The sequence below is a fragment of the Thamnophis elegans genome, chromosome 5 (genome assembly GCF_009769535.1).
Source record: "Thamnophis elegans isolate rThaEle1 chromosome 5, rThaEle1.pri, whole genome shotgun sequence".
Taxonomy (NCBI): Eukaryota; Metazoa; Chordata; class Lepidosauria; order Squamata; family Colubridae; genus Thamnophis; species Thamnophis elegans.
The window spans coordinates 35,347,177-35,368,247 of NC_045545.1; the positions used below are offsets into that span (position 1 = coordinate 35,347,177).

Here is a 21,071-nt window from a genome sequence, read left to right on the forward strand (position 1 = left end):
AGATCAAGGCACGTATTCGTCCTGCTGTGTTGCCCTTGCATGTCAATCTTTGGGGACGTGACCTCCTCTCCCAGTTTAACGCCTTCCTCTCCTTTGACTAGTTATGCCGGACCCTCTTCTCTCTTTGCAATTGCTTGACCCCACCCCTGTTTGGGCTGATCAATGGCCGCTTCCAACGGAGAAATTAGCTGCCCTTAGGGAATTAATCAAGGAACAACTTACCTTGGGGCGGTTGGAACCCTCTAATAGTCCCTATAACACCCCTGTATTTGTAATTAAAAAGAAAAGTGGCCGCTGGCAATTCCTACAAGATCTTAGAATCGTGAACAAGGTCATTCGGCCCATGGGCTCCTTACAGTGTGGGCTACCAAATCCTAACCTTGTACCGAGGAATTTTAAATTGGCTGTCATTGATCTCAAGGATGCTTTCTTTTCCATTCCTCTCTCTCAAACTGATCGCTTGCTTTTTGCATTTACGCTTCCTGTGGCTAACCACTCTCACCCCACGTCACGCTATCAATAGAAGGTTTTACCTCAAGGTATGCTAAATAGCCCCACTATGTGTCAATATGTTGTGCATTCCTTGCTGGAACCCTTTCGCCTTGATCATCCCCGTGTCTTATTATACCACTATATGGATGATATTTTGCTTGCAGCTGACATGCCCCTTCCAACCTTTCAACACATCCTGCATTTACTTATTGAGCATCTAACACTCCATGGCATGATTATCGCCCCAGAAAAGGTTCAGCAAACAGAACCCTTTCTGTATTTGGGCCACAAAATTTTCCGATCCCATTCTTTACCAGTTACTCCTTCTCTAGCCTTGCCTTCTTCTGCCACTCTTGTTCAGCTCCAACAATATTTAGGCTCTCTCAATTGGGCCCGTCCCTATCTGGGCTTTACTACATCTCAACTAACCCCTCTCTTCTCTGCCTTGTCTGGCGTTTCTTCACCTTCGGATGTTATTCATCTATCCCCTGAGCAGCTGGACATTGTAACTCAGGTAAACGATGCCCTACGCACTAAATGGGTGGATAGATGCCATGAGAATATCCCGTTATCCCTCTTGTTGTTAAATACCCCTTTTATTCCTACCGCTTGCCTTGTTCAAGTCCTTCCCTCTTCCTTGTTGATCATTGAATGGCTCCACCTTCCGCATACTCCCAGGAAGACTATTTCTTCTCGCTTTTCGTTACTTTCCTTGCTAATTATTCGCGGCCGTCGCCGCTGTTTGACTGTTGTGGGTCTTGAACCCATCTCCATATATGTTCCCTTCCCTCTTCCTACCTGGGAAAACTTATACTCTCAATCTTTGGAATTTCAGATGGCCTTGGTCGACTGGCCTGGCCAGATTTTGTATCATTTTCCCCAGGATGTTCGCATTCAGCTCCTGCACCTCATTCCGGTGCAGTTTAATACATGCCTGCAATCTCAGCCCATTCCCCAAGCTCTTACGGTTTTTGCCGATGGCACCAAGACCCGTGGAGCATGCGCTTTCCAAATTAATGGCCAATGGGTGATTCACCATACGCCAGCCCAATCCTCTGCTCAACGATCTGAATTGGCCGCTTCCATATTGGCCTTTCAAAAATTGCCCACTAAGCCTTTCAATCTTATTGTGGACTCATTGTATGTTTCCCAAATTATTACGAATATTTTTGATGCTTATTTATCCCCGGCCATTGATGCCCCGCTCATGGCCTTGTTTTTAACCCTCCAACAGCTTGTCATGTCTCGGGAGGTTCCATTTTTTGTTGCTCATATTCGCAGTCACCAGCCTTTCCCAGGCATGCTAACTGAAGGCAATGACATCGCCGATCAAGCTGCCAGGCTCCCTGCGGTTTTAACCCTGACCTCTCCCTCCCCATGGGAGAGTCACTCTTATTTTCATCAAAATGCTAAGGCTCTTGTTAAACAATTTGGCATTTCCAAAACCGAAGCCTCGGCCATTATTCAGCAGTGTCCTACTTGCAGTCAGCAGGCTAACTCCATTCCCATGGGGGTTAACCCGCGCGGTCTTGAGGCTTCACAAATCTGGCAAATGGATGTTACCCAACATTCTCCTTTTGCGCCCTGGAAATATCTACATGTTTCCGTTGACACTTATTCGGGCTTCATTATGGCCTCCCCACAGAGGGGAGAGGCCACCAAACATGTCATTAACCATTGTATTCGTACCTTTGCAGTGATGGGACGCCCCAAAGAATTAAAAACTGATAATGGGCCTGCTTATATTAGTTCTGCCTTTGCGCAATTCTGCAATACCTGGGGTATTGTCCATAAATTCGGAATTCCTTGGAATTCCCAAGGTCAGGCGATTGTGGAACGAGCTAACTTAACCATCAAACGGGCGCTTGAAAAAATCCAAAAGGAGAAATTCCCTCCTGGACTCCCATCCTTGCAAAACCAACTCAATCGGGTGCTTTTCACCCTTAATTTTTTGAATATCACTGGATCTTCTCCACCAACTACTGCCGCACAGCGTCACTTCGCTGCGCGTGATTCTTTGCCTCCCCACCCCCCCCGTTTATTACAGGTTGCTTCCGGATCTGACCTGGAGAGGCCCTGCCGATTTGGTCACCTGGGGCCGAGGTTACGCCGCTATTCAGCTCGAGGATCGTGTCCTGTGGGTACCTGGCCGCCACGTCCGTCCATACCTTCCTCGCACATCCAAGTCTCAGAATGTTGCCAACCCCCCCCCGATATCTCCGCTGCCAACGCTGCGAACCCTTGCAATGGATGATTCTGACGAACTCGATGACCTAGACGACGTCCATTCCCTTTCTCCTTCTCTCCCTCCCAGCACATCTCCTCCCCCTTCCTATAGACCCCCTGCCCTTTGCCCTATCATGCGCACCTTGCTTCCTGGAATTCATTCCCCTCCTTTTGATAATACTCTGTATCCTGCGCCCTGTATGCACTTTACCCTTTTTTTCCTCCTTTGCCTCTCTCTATTCTTCATTGCTTGGATTGGATTTTGTGAATCCAAACTACCAGCCCCTGCAGCCTTTGCTCCAATTTCTGTTAGTCCCCTGATTACCCATCTGCCTCGCTCTTCTCCAACTTACACATTGCCTTCACTCCGTCCTCGAATCCGGCGCTCTTCTCTGCCACCTGCTTGTGCACAGTGTGTCACTAAGGTACGAGAAGGCACAAAGGAAAGGGAAACCCTTGTGTATCAATCCTATCATTCTTGTACTGTCAAACCTATTATCTGTGCTTTTTATAACCTCACCTACTCTTACTGCCCCTCTTCTAAAAAATGTTTTAATCCAAAGCCCAGCCCCGTTCAGACTTGGATCCGTCTGCGCTCAGGAGGCATCTCAGGAAAAACCGTGATCCAGGAGGTTCGTTACTGGCCCGGTCGACCAGTCACGCTGACCGCTGATTTTTGCCAACACTCTTCATGGGGGCTGGGATGTGGTGACACGGCCCAGCAACACCGCCTCTATGCTAAGGACGACCTGTACGCCTGCCCACAGTACCGGCAGGTCTCAATAGGCACCACCTGCCGATACGGAGATGCCTATTGTACTCAATGGGATTGTGTCCAATGGGCCTCCAACTCAAACTGGGGCTATTCTAACATCGACCTTCGACTTTGCAGACTTCCAGTCCCCACCAACTGCCCCCTGAACAAATGTGCTCTCTTCAATATCACTATCAGTGACTGGCCTCAATTCCGCAAAAAATATGCAGACACCAAGAGCACCATGCATGTAACCATCGGGGTTCGCGCCTACGCCGGAGGCACCGACCCCGTAACTGTCCTCACCTTGCAAGAATATCAGTTCCGAGAAGCAGCGCACACATATCATATGTCCTATTATCAAGGGTTCTGGCAAGAAATGTCCAAGCCCTTTGAGATCCCGCAGTTAGCCCGCAACCTGTTTATTCAGCTTGCTGAGGTTATCGCTGGATCTTTGGATGTTACTAATTGTTTTGTCTGTGGGGGAACTGACATGGGTGATCAATGGCCCTGGCAAGCCTCTGCTTGGAACATGTCTACCTTTTATAATGCCACCGACAAACCACAACACGTTAACAACAGTGTGTGGGAACTCAGGGACTTGCCAATATTTGAATTTTGCATTTTTCGCTGGCAGCTGAACTCCCCTTCTGTGGGCAATAGTCTATGTCAACGACAGTTAATTCTCAATATCTCTTTCCCTCCTACCACCCCGTACACTTTCTCCCACGGAACCAAACTCCCTGGTGGGTGGCCTGACGAAGCCTTGGGAGCCAAACTGGGGTGGCCTAAGGGAATTCCATCCGCCGTGAACATCAGTAGCAGATATGCAGGCACTTGGCCCGCCCCCCCTGGTCTTTATTGGATATGTGGCAGACGAGCATACTCTGCCTTGCCAGCTAAGTGGACTGGTTCTTGTGCCCTGGGCGATGTCAGGCCATCCTTCTTCTTGATCCCCCTGACCGATGGCCAGAGACTGTCCTACCCCTTGTATGCAAAAAGAACTCGTCGACAGGCCCCCTCCCTTCCAGACAGTGGGACCTTCAAGATTGGGGATTGGGGCGGGCAGTATGGGGGTGAGGACTGGCCCCCGGAACGTATCATTCAATATTATGGTCCTGCGGTTTGGGCGAATGATGGAATGTGGGGGTACCAGACCCCTATTTACATGCTTAATCGCATCATCCGTTTGCAGGCAGTGGTTGAGCTGCTGACCAGGGAGAATCGAGCCGCCTTGCTTGTTCTCTCTGCCACGCAGACAAAGCTCCGGAATGCTGTCTATCAAAACCGTCTGGCTCTTGACTATCTTTTGGCAGCAGAGGGCGGGGTCTGTGGGAAATTTAACCTGTCTGATTGTTGTCTGCAGATCGATGACAATGGAAAGGTCATAGAAAGCATAACCGACCGGATGATGAAATTGGCCCATGTCCCGGTTCAAAAGTGGACAGGAATAATGGATGAAGGAGGGTTTCTGGGTGGACTCTTCCGAAATTGGAAACAAGCTTTGCTTATGCTTGGTGTCATATTGCTAGGTCTCATGATGTTACCATGCATAATCCCTCTATTACGCTCTATGATTCAGAATGTTGTGGAAGCTTCTATGAGGAAGCAAGCATTAAACTTGCAGGTGTTTGAGGAGGGAGCCTCAATCTCCTTAGATATCCCAGAGTTTCCCATGAGGCTTCCACCACAGTTTCTGGACAATGACTCCACCTAATAAAAAGAAAAGGAGGAGATGTTGCTATGCTCTGAGAGTGTCTTTTCTTTCATGCCTTCACTGTCTGTTAGCAGGCCTTTTTGCTAGGCCGTATCTGGCAGCAAAATCTTCTATAGGAAATGGTTTAAACAGGTAGCTAGATAGGACTTGCAAAGTCTGTACATCTAGCCGCACAGGACGGATATAGCCGACCACAAATTGTTCTTGACACCTGTAGAATTTGCTTGTTTTGTACTTGCTTGGAAAACAGCTAAAGTAGGACACACATGAAACTCAGGAAGCACGCAGTTATCAATTCTGTTATTGGTCCAGATGCATAATTTGTAACCAATGACATTTGCAATGCTTGAAAACCTTATTTGCGTACGAAAGTTTATATATTCAGCCTTGCTACATAATAAAGTTGTCATTTCACCCAGAGAGATCTCGTGTCCTCAAGTTCTTTCTAGGATTAGCTTCGTGGGTGACCCCCCTTGATTGTTGTGCCCAGGTGCCGCCCTGGAGAAGCCGTTCCCTCCAGGGACGGACTGAGGCACTAACAGTCCCCCACTGAAGTACGCAAATAAGCATTAGATTTTGCCATTTTTGCAAACTCTTAATAAAGAGAACCACTCCATTTTATTTTGTGTTGAGTTTTTAATTATATCTAATTGGCTTCCTTATTGTTATTCCAACAGGTAGCGACATAGAAATAGATGAAATCATTACAGGAAACTTAAGCAAATATACAGCTTTTCCACCAGGTTACTATGGACAGGCAAAAAAGGGTCATCTTGTATTTGATGCCTGCTTTGAAAGTGGTAAGTGATTTCTAGTTATCAGATTAATTGGTGATAGCTATTAGGTTTTAAATTTAGCTAGAAAATATTTACATAATTTATTTATCAACTGCCTATGTCCCTCACAGAGGAACTTATTAATCACTTAAAGCAATATAAATTGAGAATAAGTCTATATTTTTAAAAAATAGATGTTTGACTTTATGGCATTTTGACCAACAAATAATTATTCTTTATGCAAAACTAGGAATTAATTATGAATAAATTATGAATAAATGTATAAAATATGTTTTATTTCCATTCAGCAGAAATACAGGAGGAAGTTCTTGCAGTGAAAAGTTTTGTCTGTCCTGATTCTCAGGATTAGAAGGTCCTAAGCACCTGTCTCCATTGGATGCATTTTATATGTAGACATTCTCTATCTTTTTCATCTGATATCGGAATCTCTCAAAAGACATAGCTTTTTTGGAAAACAACATTAAATTACGTATTTTTCAGAGTACAAGACAAAGTGGGTAGAAATGTCTGTGCGCCTTATACAGTGAATGTTGCTGAAGCCCCACCCTTCCGCTGGCTCCCACCCTTTGGCCGTTTTCAGCCTCCGCGCGTCACGTTTTCGGCCTCCACACATCCTGTTTTTGGCCTCCGCATGTTGCGTTTTCACCCGGTTCCAGTTGGTGGGGATTGCCGCCACCATCGCTCCCCACTTCCTGGAACCATCCGAAAATGCGATGCATGGAGGACAAAAACAGGGTGTGCGGAAGCCAAAAAAGCAACATGCGGTGGCCAAAAACATGACACGTGAAGGCCAAAAAAGTGACACATGGAGGCCAAAAATGTGATTTGTGGAGGCCAAGAACATGATGCACAGATGTGGCAATGGGCTGTGGTGATCTCCGCAGCCTGGAACAGCTGATTGGCAATATTCCGAGAGGCTGATCCAACTGCCAATCAGCTGCTCGTGCTGAATCAGGCTGTGATTCATCCCAGATGAATACCGATGGATGCTGGTAGGCAGAGGCAGATTTTTTTTCTTGTTTTCCTCCCCAAAAAGTAATGTGCGTCTTATATTCCAGAGTGTCTTATACTCTGAAAAATACGGTAAACTGTTTGGAAATATGCTGTCTTCTACCTATAAGAAACCTTGAGATGACTTTATTTTGATAATTTCATCAATAGTTGATTAATATAATAGTATCAAATATTAAAACACGCCAGAAGAATTGTTGTTTAAACTATGAGAATAGCCGAGATAGGTCAGGACTATTAATGCAAATAGCAATAGCAATAGCAGTAGACTTATATACCGCTTCATAGGCCTTTCAGGCCTCTCTAAGCGGTTTACAGAGAGTCAGCATATTGCCCCCAACAATCTGGGTCCTCATTTTACCCACCTCGGAAGGATGGAAGGCTGAGTCAACCCTGAGCCGGTGAGATTTGAACCGCTGACCTGCTGATCTAGCAGTAGCCTGCAGTGCTGCATTTAACCAAATGAAATTGTACATGTTTTGCTAAAATAGAGAGATTGAATTTGTCCAATTAAACTATAGAGTTTCTTGTGTGCATCCTAGAAATCACTGTAATTAAGGGGAGAGATGAAGCTGCGTAATGAGGACATTGATCCCAGTTATATTAGGATTTACAGGTTCAAAATATGTAAATTTCATTTTGGGCTTTTCTGGCCAAAACCCAGCCTGAAGATGGCGAGTGAGACATCGCTGAAAAGTTGCCAAGACAATCTCAATCTTACAAGGGAAAAGACCCAAATACATCAAGACCAGCATACCTACACCCGTGAAAATCTACGAAAACACACACACACACACACACACACACACACACATTCAGAGAGTAGAGGAAAGAAAAAAAATCCAAGGGTAGTGTTCACAGTATTTTTATGTGTGAATTTGCTAAAGAAGTTGATTTTGTGGAAATGTTGATTATTTAGAATAATAATGTGAATTTTTCTACTTTTAAAATATTTTCAGTCACTTTGGCCCATTAGATAACATTTAACATTTCTGAATAGTTTCTTTATTAAGGTAATATGTTTGTGTGTTTGTGTGTGTGTGTTTTTGTGCTGATAAATAAATAAAATAAAAGACAAATATAACAAAGGCAACAGTAAAAATATTGGGTTTCTGTCATGATGGACTCTTGTGACGAGCCGATTGACAGAGAATGGAAGCAGTTAGCTTCCTCCCATAATTGGGGCATACCAGGGGTTGTGACTTTAAATATACATACATACATACATATATATATAACTTATAAGAAATAAGTCCCACTGTTTATCCATGTAAATGATTTTTTTTTAAATAAAAAGGCTACATAGTGCTGCTCTATTGCAAAAAAAAAAGATTTTTATAGAACTTTTTAGAAATATTGCAATTGAAAATGGATGCGAATATAACCTCTTAAGAAATTATTTAATAAGATTCAAACGGAAGGTAAGGTACCTCCATCTTGGAAGACAGCTTTTATATCCCTGATACCCAAAGAAGACCAAAATATTACCCAACCAAAAAACTACAGACCTATGTCACTACTTAATGTAGATTATATAATCTTTACTAAAATACTAGCAAATAGGTTAATGTTGGTTATTCAACAATTCATCATAATGATCAAACAGGTTTTATTCAAGGGAGACAAATGAGAAGTAACATAAGATTAATTGTTAATGCACTAGAATATTTGGGAAAGAATAACCAAATTCCTGCTGCGCTCATATTTCACGATGCTGAGAAAGCCTTTGATCGAGTTAATTGGCAATTCCTGTTGAAAACACTGCAAAAAATGCAAATAGGAGAATGTTTCTTACAATCAATCAAAGCAATATATCAACAGCAAACAGCTCAAATTATAGTTAATGGAAGTTTAACAGATTCTTTTCAAATTGAAAAAGATACAAGACAGGGTTGTCCCTTGTCCCCATTACTATTTATTATAACTTTGGAAATATTGTTGAATAAAATACGGGGCTTGGAGGGCCTAAAGGGAATTAAGATTAGGCAGCAAGAATATAGAGTGTGTGCTTTTGCAGATGATCTGGTTATAATATTAACCCAACCGCAGGAATCTAGTATGATCTTAATGAATATGATTAATCAATATGGTCAAGTGTCAGGATTTAAAATAAATCTAGGGAAAACAAAAATATTAGCTACAAATATGAATACTAAACAAAAGGAAGAACTAAAAAGAACGATAGGATGTGAAATAGTTAAAAAGGTCAAATATTTAGGAGTTCATATTTCAACCTCAAACGGGAAGTTATATAAGTATAATTATGAGCCACTTTGGCATAGTATATAGACAGAGATGAAAAAATGGGAAAAGTTACAGTTATCTTTGCTAGGAAGAACAGCAGCAGTAAAAATGAATATTTTACCTAAATTTTTATTTCTTTTCCAAATGCTACCTATACTTTAAAAAGATGTGAACTTGTTAGAATGGCAGAAGGGTATTAATAAATTTGTATGGGCAGGAAAGAAGCCGAGAGTAAAACTAAAAATAATGCAAGATGTACGTGAGAGGGGAGGTTTGAAATTATCCAATTTAAAATTATATTACGACGCAGTAGCTTTATCTGTAATTAGTGACTGGATTAATTTAACAAATGATAGGATACTTAATATCGAGGGGTATGATCTGGTATATGGCTGGCATGCTTACCTGCTATATAACAAAAAAGTGGACAAGAATTTTAAAAGTCATATTTTAAGGAATGCTTTACTGCGAGTCTGGAAAAAATATCAATACAAATTAAATGATAAGATACCCATGTGGGCAATTCCTAGTTATGCAATAGAAAATATGAACATAGTACAAAAACAGGATATAATTACTTACAGACAGCTTCTTACCCTAGAAAGGGGTGCATTACAACTAAAATCCTTGGATGAATTAAAAGAGGAAAAGGTAATTCAAACATGGTTCCAGTATGGACAGCTACAGGCCAGGTGGAAAACAGATAAAAAATTGGTTTTATGCAAGTCGAGGATAATTTATTTAAACAAATAAGAGATCAAAGTTTAATGCATATAAAGAGAATATACAATGTATTAATACAGATGGATTCCGAAACAGAATTAGTTAAAGACTGTATGATAAAGTGGGCTCAAAATATTGAAGAACCAATAATGTTGGATACATGGGAAAGGATCTGGGTAAGAAATGTAAAATTTACACAAGCCCAAAACTTGAGAGAAAACTTTTATAAGATGTTTTATAGATGGCATTTAGATCCTAAAAAGTTGGCTTCTATGTATCTGAACTTACAACCCAAATGCTGGAGATGTGATTCTCTCGATGCTACATATTCTCATATATGGTGGACTTGCAAAAAGGTTAAGGCATTTTGGATGAAAATATGGTGGATTATGCAAAATGTTCTTAAAAAAAGGATAAAGTTTACCCCTCAGTTATTTTTATTAGGTATAATTACTGATTGTACAGCTGTAGAGATTAATTTGATTTTGCACTTAATAACTGCAGCTAGATTGTTGGTGGTGCAATACTGGAAGAAGGAAGATTTGCCTACAATTCAAGAATGGACATTGAAAGTCACAAATTTAGCCGAGATGGCTAAAATATCTGCATATCTTAAGGACCACTCAAACGAGAGATATAAACAAGACTGGAAAAATGGATTGATTATATACAAAATAAATATGGAACTAAGAAATTCCAGATAGCTTATGATTAAGATCAGGAATGATATAAATTGTTTAAAGTTAGCCTAGCAAGGAGGAGCTAAGCTCAATGTAAAGATGTTATCAATTTTCTATTCTTTTTTCCAATATATTTTAGACTGTTTTTGTTAAAGATTTATACTGTGTATGGGTTCTGGGAAGTCAGGGGAGGGAAGGCTGGGGGGGGGGGCTGGGGGGAGGGAGGGATGCATATTAGGCTTGACGAGGGGTGTTAAATTTTAATGTAATATGATTGCACATGTATACTGTCTTCTCTTATTTTTTCTTTAAAACTAAGATATGTTAAGTATATTGATATGGAAGCATAAATACCATCAACATAGAATGGAGTTTGCTCAGAAGCGGAAATACACCAATGAGAGGAAGAGTGGGAAACAGAGGAGAGAAGAAAGATAGGAAGAGAGGGATAGGAGAGAGGGTAAGGGGGGAAGATGAGGAGGATAAGGAGGAGTGGAATGCAGAGAGAGGAGAAGGGAAGGGGAAGTAGAGTAGAAAAGGATGATGAAGGGAAGAAAGGAAGTAGGAGAGAGATAGAAGAAAGAGGTATACAGAGAGCAGAAGAGCTAATAATGGGTTTTTATCTTTCTGGGCGTTGATGACAAGAGGAACTGATGTAATTACTACTTAATACAATAGGATATTGGCTATGTAATAGTATACATGTGATTATATGTTATGAAAATGGAAAATAAAAAAAAAAGAAAATGGATGCGAATAGAATAGAATAGAATAATTTTCCAACTCTAGAATAGAGTTGGAAGGGACCTTGGAGGTCTTCTAGTCCACTCCCTGCCTAGACAGGAAACCCTATACCATTTCAGACAAATGGTTATCCAATATCTTCTTGAAAACTTCCAGTGTTGGAGCATTCACAACTTCTGGAGGCAAGTTGTTCCACTGATTAATTGTTCAAACTGTCAGGAAATTTCTCCTCAGTTCTAAGTTGCTTCTCTCCTTGATTAGTTTCTATCCATTGCTTTTTGTAGTACCCCCAAGTGCTGTGGAGAATAGTTTGACTCCGTCTTCTTTGTGGCAATCCCTGAGATATTGGCACACTGCTATCATGTCTTCCCTAGTCCTTCTTTTCATTAAACTAGACATACCCAGTTCCTGCAACCATTCTTCATATGTTTAGCCTCCAGTCCCCTAATCATCTTTGTTGCTCTTCTCTGCACTCTTTCTAGAGTCTCCACATCTTTTTTACATAGTAGCGATCAAAACTGAATGCAGTATTAGACTGCAGTATTGGTAGCCCTTAGATATTAGAACACTGCTATCATGTCATCCTAATCCTTCTTTTCATTAAACTAGACATACCCAATTCCTTTAACTTGGGTATTGTGACTCTTCTCTGTATTCTTTCTAGCGTCTCAATATCTTTTTTATATCATGGTGACCAACTGGATGCAATATTCAAAGTGTGGCATTATCAAGGCATTATAAAGTGGTATTAACACTTCATGTGATCTTGATTCTATCCCTCTATTTATGCACCAAGAACTGTGTTGGCTTTTTTGGCAGCTGCTGCACACTGCTGGCTCATATTTAAATGGTTGTCCACTAAGATTCCAAGATCCCTCTCACAGTTACTACTTTTGAGCAGTGCACCACATATACTGTACCTGTGCATTTTGTTTTTCTTGCCTAAATGTAGGACCTTACTTTTTTCACCATTGAATTTCATTTTGTTAGATAGTGCCCAATGTTCAAGTTTGTCAAGATCCTTCTGTATCTTAAGCCTATCATCCAGAGTGTTGGCTATTCCTGCCAGCTTGGTGTCATCTGCAAATTTGATGAGTTCCCCATTTATCCCCTCATCCAAATCATCAATGAAGATGTTGAACAGTACTGGGCCTAAAACATAGCCTTGGGGTATTCCACTGCATACTTCCCTCTGTGTAGATGCAGTTCCATTGAGGACTACGTGTTGAGTACGGTTGGTCAGCCAGTTACAATTCCATCTGGTGGTGATGCTGTCTAACCCACATTTTTCTACTTTATCTAGTAGTAGGTTATGGTCTACCTTATCAAATGCCTTACTGAAGTCCAAGTAAATTATATTGATGGCATGTTTTTTCCCTTTGTATAAAGATAGATGCAAAAAATGAGTTAAATAGTTCTCCTTCTTCCTGTTGCTTGTCACCTTATTAAAAATATTTTAATAAATTATAAAAATATATTTTAAAATAAATTCTAATGAACTGTATTTATTTATTAGGCAATAGTGTCTTACTAATATGAATAATAAAGGTATAAGAGAGAGATAAATATGTACATTCCATAGATGGCTCTGGTAGTAAGGCGCTGAGTCTGTGCTTCACTGAGGCCAGCAGCTCAGCGGCTCGATTAACGTGAGTGAATAAACTGCATAGGAATAGGAAAGGAGCCTTCCCCGTCTACCTACTGGCATTTAGGCATGCTGCCGGTAAGATAACACTGCTGAAAAAATTCCTTTCACAGAGGCAGCCAGTCATCTTGGTGATCCCTGGCTAACACATGCCATATGCTAAAAAAAATATTATATTTTTTGTTTAAAAAAAAATCTATAGATAAGTAGAATGTGTTTTGAATACAAGGCATTCCATTTATAAATAAATGTCTAAATTCTAAATGTGTAAATTCAGAACTCAGAAAAAAATACAAACCATTTTATTATCAAACAATGTCTCTGAACCCCATTTGAAAGTTAGAGGCATATTTGAAACACAGATAATGTTTGAGGAGGTACTTATTTTCAATACGCCAGCTTTTCATGTATTTATTTAAATCAGCAACAAAATTAAAGTGTAGTCTGGAGGGCACCAAGGGAGATATCTGTGGGCATACCGCCTGCAGCTACTTACATCTGCTGTATATTTAAACCTTATGGAGTTTATTTACAAGCAACTGCATAATTCATATTTGTGGCTTCTATGGACTTTCATATAAATAAGCAGTGAGGCAATATGTGTTTGGGTATGTGCACACTAACAAATAGTAATCCATCTGATTAGTTTGAATAGTGTTGTGGATAAACATCTTGTCTTTTAATGACACAGTCACTTATTTTTTATTATTTCAAATATTTTGGAGCCCAGCTCTCTGAAGAAAGGAGAGATTTTAAATAATTCTAAATACACGTCATCTTTTCTGTTATTTGATGAAACACATAGAACACAAATTGTAAGACGTGTGAATGTATGAAGCAAGGAACGACATAGGGCACACCATCCCACTGATTGAAATAAGTCAGGAGCTGTAGTAGAGTTAAACCAATGTCTTAAAAGATGTAGCAGAGCATAAAGCAGGAGTAGAGATAAGTGGGATGGGGATGGAGAATAGCTCTAAGCGTGTGTCAATCTCCCCAGAATAAAAAATTCTAAATGTCTACAAGGGAAATAAACAGAGCAGCATCAGGATACCCTGAAAGAAAGTATAGGGAGCATCATTACTGCAAAGAAACAAATTAGTTGCTGTTGAATTCCAGGAGAAAATAGCCAGGCCAGATGTCTACAGTATACTCAAAGTCTATTGCAACAAGCTTGGCACTGCTGTTAAAGAATTGTTCTTCATATGAAGATAAAACCCTTTATCTCTTTTCAACTGAGTTAATTTCCTTGGGTGGCAGACAACATCCAAGTTGGAGTTTCAGTTTTTCCTTGTGTAATAACTTTTTATTAAGTTTTATACAGGTAGCAGAGATTTTTATTCTCCCTTTCTGTAAAGACTTGGCTTGGCAATTACTTTGTGAGAAAAGGGCTTCCAGCTCTGACATAAATAATTCCTGATTTTCTCTTCCACAGTATCACTGATAAGTATGCTTATATAAATGTATTAACCTATATCTATATAAGGGGTTGAGATTTTTTAAAATTATCAGAAGCAGTAGTTTTTAATACCTTTTAGTAAGAAAATAGCCTAACAATATTTTAAAGAAATTAATAATATCAATACCACATCCTGAACTTTGACCCACTTATTTAGACCATAAAGAGAGACTGAAGCATGTATGTTTCCCTATAATCCCTCAATAATTATATTTGCCATAGTTTCTGAGTTCTAGTCTAACCCAGACAACCAATAGGAATTATAGAGTTCCTAATTTGTAACTAGGGAGATTAGAGATATGTATAGCAATGGGATATGGCATGCTGGGATCCTGATCTTTGCTATAGAAACCACTACAATAGAGACTAGATATACAGGCTAGATTAGAATGATAAAACTTCAGTTTAACAGATTAATGGACAGTTTGTTTATCAAAGCTTGATGTTTGTTAAATATGAATGAGATTTTATATGAGCATATTTGACATTTTATACATATGTAATACTGGAGTTGGATTTTATGTATTTTGCTCAATATGTACATGCATAAAATGGTGAGGAAGAATTAGTCCACTGCATTCAGAGTCTAAATGAGATCTATTTCTCAATATTTGAATATTTAGAGTAGGGGCTACATCTTTCAAATAAAAATATTACCAATTAACAACTGGAAGCAAACTTAACCTCCCATATGTAAACTGTTCAAAACTTAAATTTAAAGCAATATTTCAGGTTTTATTAAATTATGCACTGTATACCCAGAGGTGATTAGAACTCAGATTTTCAGAAATTTGAATATCCCCCACAAGAACATCATTGCTTTCCTTTTCAGTGATCAGTTTTGGATGTATCAAAGCCCATGGCAAAATGTCTATATGTAGCTTTATCATTTAAAAAATTGTCTTTCACCTTCCTCACCGTTTTGATTACTTTTGATTTTCATGTATTTTTTTATATATGTATTTTAATTATTATTATGTTTTAATGTTTGTTGATTTGATCTTGGATAGTAAATAAATAACATCAACTGTTGATCAAGCAACCTCCCCCCCACACACACACTCATTCATTTAAAATTGTTCTTTTATTTTATGACTTTTTTTCCTTGCAGGCTGTATTGCCTACTTAGTAGAAAACAGAAAGTTCCAGGATAAAAAAAGATAAGGATAGTATGACTCACAAGTTTTAACCATATAACAAATTCACTGCAGATTTTGTTCTCTTCCTAGATTCAGTATTGGTTTTTATATAGCAATAGCAATTGCGTTTAGACTTATATACCACTTCATAGTGCTTTTCAGCACTCTCTAAGCAGTTTACAGAGTCAGCATATTTGTCCCAACAATCTGGGTCCTCATTTTACTGACCTCAGAAGGATGGAGGCTGAGTCAACCTTGAGCCGATGAGGAACAAACTCTGGCCGTGGGCAGAGTCAGCCTGCAATACTGCATTCTAACCATTGCGCCACCATGGTTGTTAGAATGCAGTCATGCCCATCTATATGCACATAGACAGAAGCCTAATTATTTAGGCTATAGTTTCTATGGGCACCGAGATATTCCAGTAGCAGTTAATAGACATTTCTCATTTCTCATCCCAGAGAGGGAGAGGAAGGGAGGGAGGGAGAGGGAGGGAGGAGACAAGTTTAATGGAGATACCCAATTCATATGCCCCTTATAATCCTTGCAAAAGGACAACATCCTGACATCTTTATTGGTATGAGGGAAAACAGAAAGAGAATAGTTCTGCAGATAATCCTTAGCAGTGATAGGATGGCAGCATTCAAAGCATACACAACTACATATATTTGGTTTCTAATCTATTATGGCTCCAGAGCTTGCATAAATTATTATGCTCCCTTGATTTTAATAAGGTAATTTATTACATAGATTTTTTTTCTACTTTCATGTCAGTGACTCTAATTCCTTATCAAAGAAAATTAAGCTTATTCAATGATCTACTGTATATTATGTAATTATCCCCCTCCCCCCCACTCTTTTGCCTCTTCTCAGCCACTACAATTGAAATCCTCATGTGTTGTAATTCCTGTAGAAACATTCTTCTCTGATCTTCCTAATATTGTGAAGTTCTTCAATGGAGAACAAGATTCATCCAAAGTTTCTTGTAAACAGATAAAAAATTGACAGAAATGCACTTTATCTAGTAGGTTGCCAAGGGTGGAGGCTTTCTATCTATTTTCTTGTGACCTCTGTGTAAATGAGTCACCGAGGGAGGCTGTTCTCTTAACCGATAAATGAGGAATGTCATACCACTGAAGATGTTAGAATGGTCAATATGTGAATATATCTCAGTTTTTGGACATACCATTATTACCACCTTCAGTTCTTCTCCTTCCCTTAGTATCTGAAGATTCTAGTACCCCTATTTCCTACTCTGAAGCTTTGTTGAATCAAAGTAATAAAAAGAAATGATAGTATTTTTTTCATCAGATTTATATAGCTGCCCATTTCACAAAATCATAGCAATAGCAACAGCAGTTAGACTTATATACCACTTCATAGGGCTTTCAGCCCTCTCTAAACGGTTTACAGAGTCAGCATATTGCCCTCAACAATCTGGGTCCTCATTTTACCCACCTCGGAAGGATGGAATGCTGAGTCAACCCTGAGCTGGTGAGATTTGAACAGCCGAACTGCTGAACTGCAGTCAGCTGAAGTAGCCTGCAGTGCTGCATTTAACCACTGCGCCACCTCGGCTCTGTATTGTGTATCATGACTATGTATTCTGCTCTGGGCAGCCTACAATAAAAAAAAACATAATAAAGTATTCTATTATTTAAAAAATCAATGTTACTATTAACAGACTAGAAGAAAAGGTTTGATATTATGGACAATGCAGCCATATCACTAGTTCCCAATCTACATGTTCTACCCTTTAGTTTGAATCCATCAAATATGGAGACAAATAGCATAATGTTTTACTGAGTGGCAGTTGAAAGTTTGTTTCCTAAGTCTTCCTAAAATAACAAATCACATGTACATGTTTTCCTCATGTATTACTTTTATGTTTTTTTTAACAATGACATTTAGAAACTCTAAAGCTTTCAAGTTTCATAAAAGGTGAAGTCGCTCTCAGTGGAGCTCAACCTTTGGTTATTATGTCCATCTGATTTTCTTGGCAGTATTAGGGACATACGTTTGACAAGAAAAACAAAGGGTTTTTTTTGTTGAATTGCAGCGAAGCAGATTTATTTAATCCAACATTTGGTTTCCTGCAGGTCCCATCTTGATGTATCCAGGAAGCCAATAAACGGGATGAAGGCAATAGCTTAGCAATATTTTAAAATAACTGTTAAATGGTATACAGCTTTTTGATCTAATTCAATACTCAATCAAAATCATAGAATTATGCAAATAAATATAACTGTTTACTAGAATTCTCAAATTCTGTTGGATTATGCAATTTACATCTATATTGAAAATATTTGGTAACAAATTCTATCAGACCCAACTGTTGTTCAAATGAATCCCATCTCTTTTATCTATTCTCTTTTGCACTATGTACCATTGCTAATCACCATAACAGGGTATTTTGGAAGATTTTTGGCTGAAAGGAAATAAGGTGAGACAGTCAATTTCTATCCATACTTCCAGAGGCATGGATTCAATTCACTGTATGATATTTTAAAATAAAAACATGGCCCATATTCTAACAGTGTTAAACACTGTCAAGTCTCATTGTTTAACTAAAATTAATATAGTGCTTTTTCATTAACATAATAATTGTATCCACATAGCTATTTGGTAAAACTATATTGTGTGGTTCATGGATTTTTGCCATTTACCTTTGTAAATGTTATTGGAGTTAACACCACTTGACACATGACTCATTGCAAGGTACTTTAGGTTGCCACCCCCAAACTTTCCTAATCTAGATGCTACAATTAATGATTATAACCACAGTTTTAATCTGTCAAGAGTTAAAATTGAATGGTAAAGAATAAAAATCCAGGAAAAACTACTTACAGCAAACTCACTAAACAAAAGTATGCCCAAAATCTGGGAAAGCTATGGCAAAATATTTAGCATTGACAATCACAGTTCAGAAGACTGAGCAGCAAGAAATAGATCCTGGCATAGATCAGTGTTTTTTAAAAATCAAACAAGGAAAAATGCTAGATTGTCACAGAAGGTGTTCCAAAATGTAATGATTGTCAGTCAGAAGCATTTACGATAGAATTTCTTAACCCTATTTAGATACAGCGAGTATTGATTAGCGCTGAGTGGAAAAACCTGGCTATCAGGGAGTAAATGCCCACTTTCAAGTAGAATGTTATTCCTGTCTCTGATCAGATCTTAGTATAGTGGCAATCCAGGTAAAATATAAAAACAGTCCTCCTGTAGTAGGTTGACCTGAATAATTATTTTCTACTAGATTTTACAAAAAGATGCTTGTTACATCCTTAAAAAATCACTGAGCAAAGGAGCAAAAAAGAAATGAAGATAAACCAAATCCTATGACAATATTTGAACAAACTATACATGAAGCCTGTTTAAAGTAAAATGAAGGCATATAAAGTTGGTTTATTTGATCAAAATTAAAACAAGATACATTGTTCTTCTGGTAATCCTGTATGGACTTTCAACTAATAACCAGGAGTGAAAAAAATATTTTTTTACGGTTTTGTTTATAAATAAGTGCTGGGATAGGGGATGAAGAGATAAATGTTTGTAGCCTTTGAGGAGGTTAAGCCACTAAATCAGTTTATACTTCTTGTGATGAAGGTTGGAAATCCCTTCTTTTTATTTATTTTCTCTTATTATATTATTTTGTTTTTCTTCTTTCTTTTTTGTGTATCTTTACTCCTTTCTAGTTTTTTTCTTTGTTTTTTTTTATAAAATTCTATTTTTATACAGATAGTCCTCGACTTACAACGATTCATTTAGTAACCATTTGAATTTACCACGGCACTGAAAAAAGAGACTTATGACAGGTTTTCACACATAAGTTTTCACAATTATTATCTTTGTACCATCCCTGAGGTCACGTGCCTGATTAATTGGATGTTTAAAAGTGGTGGTGAGAAATTTGTGTCAGAAGCAAAGAATCATGACTATTTGTAAGGTTGCAGCATAGAAGATTTATTTAAGCCTGTATACAAGAATCTGATCAACTAAAGTTCAACACTAAAGAGGTGCCAGATAAGGGTCAATGGAACTCAGGAGGGGTTGGACTTAGAGCGCTTATGGGATGACGTGTTTAACTCCACCCACAGTTCTGCTTGCTCTTTTCCTACAGTTGTACCTTCAGACCTGCAAGATTCTCTGGCTTACCTGGGAGGGCTGACATGTAGAGTTGACCCTTCATTGACTTACTCACTTAAATCTTTTTTTCCTGGTTAGATAGCTAGGTTCCTAATAGTTAGGGTTTCCCCCCTTTTCTCCAGTGTGTATTACTGTGTTATTTTTGTAGTGATTGCTGTTTTGAATACTTGTGAGCTTGCATTTATGTAATCAGTAACTAGCTATTTTATTTCCTGTTGGTTTTTTCCCCTATAGACTTCAATTTTTCAAAGCATCAGAGTTTTTTCCAGTGACTCTGACCTTTACATTATATATCTAAAATATCTAAGCTTTACTTTATTAATGTTATCATTATTCCAGTGGGCAATTTTATTTCATCTAGAATAGAATAATTTGTTCTTCTTGTGGCCCAAGGTTCTCTCAACATATTCTCTAGCGCACACTTCAAATTAATATTTCTGTCTTCAACCTTTCTAATGGCTATTAGCCTTCCCAGCCATATGTTATAACTGTTAGGTTAAAATCATAGCTTGACAATTACTTATCTTTGTTGAGAATGTGATCTCTCACTTTTTTTCCGCCTAGATTTTAGACAATCTTCTGCCAAAGAAGCAGATATCTCTTTATTTCATGGCTATAGTCTTTTTACTTTTTGAAACAAATAAAATAATGGCTGCTACTACTTTATTGAGTTATATTACTGAGTGATACATTATATACTATTTTATTGAGCTATTTGATTTGCATTGAATTGGCATGACACAGTCTTATTTTTAAAAATATCAAAGAGCAGATCTGGTTTTGTACTTTCTCCTTTCACCTTCCACAAGATATTTCTTTCCTGTTTCTAGCCAACAAAATGGTGCTGTCAGCATCAATATTCACAGAACTGTTTGTGCCAAAATTAGCAAGATGGTTGTTGGAGCCTTATGATAAAGGCTGTACCCATTTTTTAATAAGCACCTTTAAAAGGAAAAGGCATTGCCTGTTTGTCATCTTGCCAATTTTGAGACCCTTATTGGGCAGTTGATACTGATCAGTATATCTGAGGTTATCTCCCAACTGTATTATTTTTTAATTTCCATTTTTTCTATCTAGCCTTTATCCTAATATATTCTTCAAGTTACATTAATCTAAATTTGACTCACCATTGGACTAGTCTAAATTCACCCTTCTGGAGCTCTTTGTAATCCTTCTGTTTTTATCACCCCCAAGTAGTTTAGTAACTACATGGGCTTAATCTTTTCCCTAATTCATGCTCCCTTTTTTGCTATGATAAAAAGAAAAGTCTTTATTCTGGTTATCTCCTTATCTT

The 21,071-nt window shown here is 38.7% G+C and overlaps 1 protein-coding gene across 1 annotated transcript in view; it reads left to right on the forward strand.

The window, feature by feature from the left end:
• Positions 1–21,071, forward strand: part of AGBL4 (ATP/GTP binding protein like 4) — a 1,221,291-nt gene that overhangs the window by 12,802 nt on the left and 1,187,418 nt on the right. Inside the window, exon 2 of the mRNA XM_032217563.1 lies at positions 5,867–5,989. Coding sequence (XP_032073454.1) covers positions 5,867–5,989 — 123 coding nt within the window. The remainder of the gene's footprint in view (positions 1–5,866; positions 5,990–21,071) is intronic.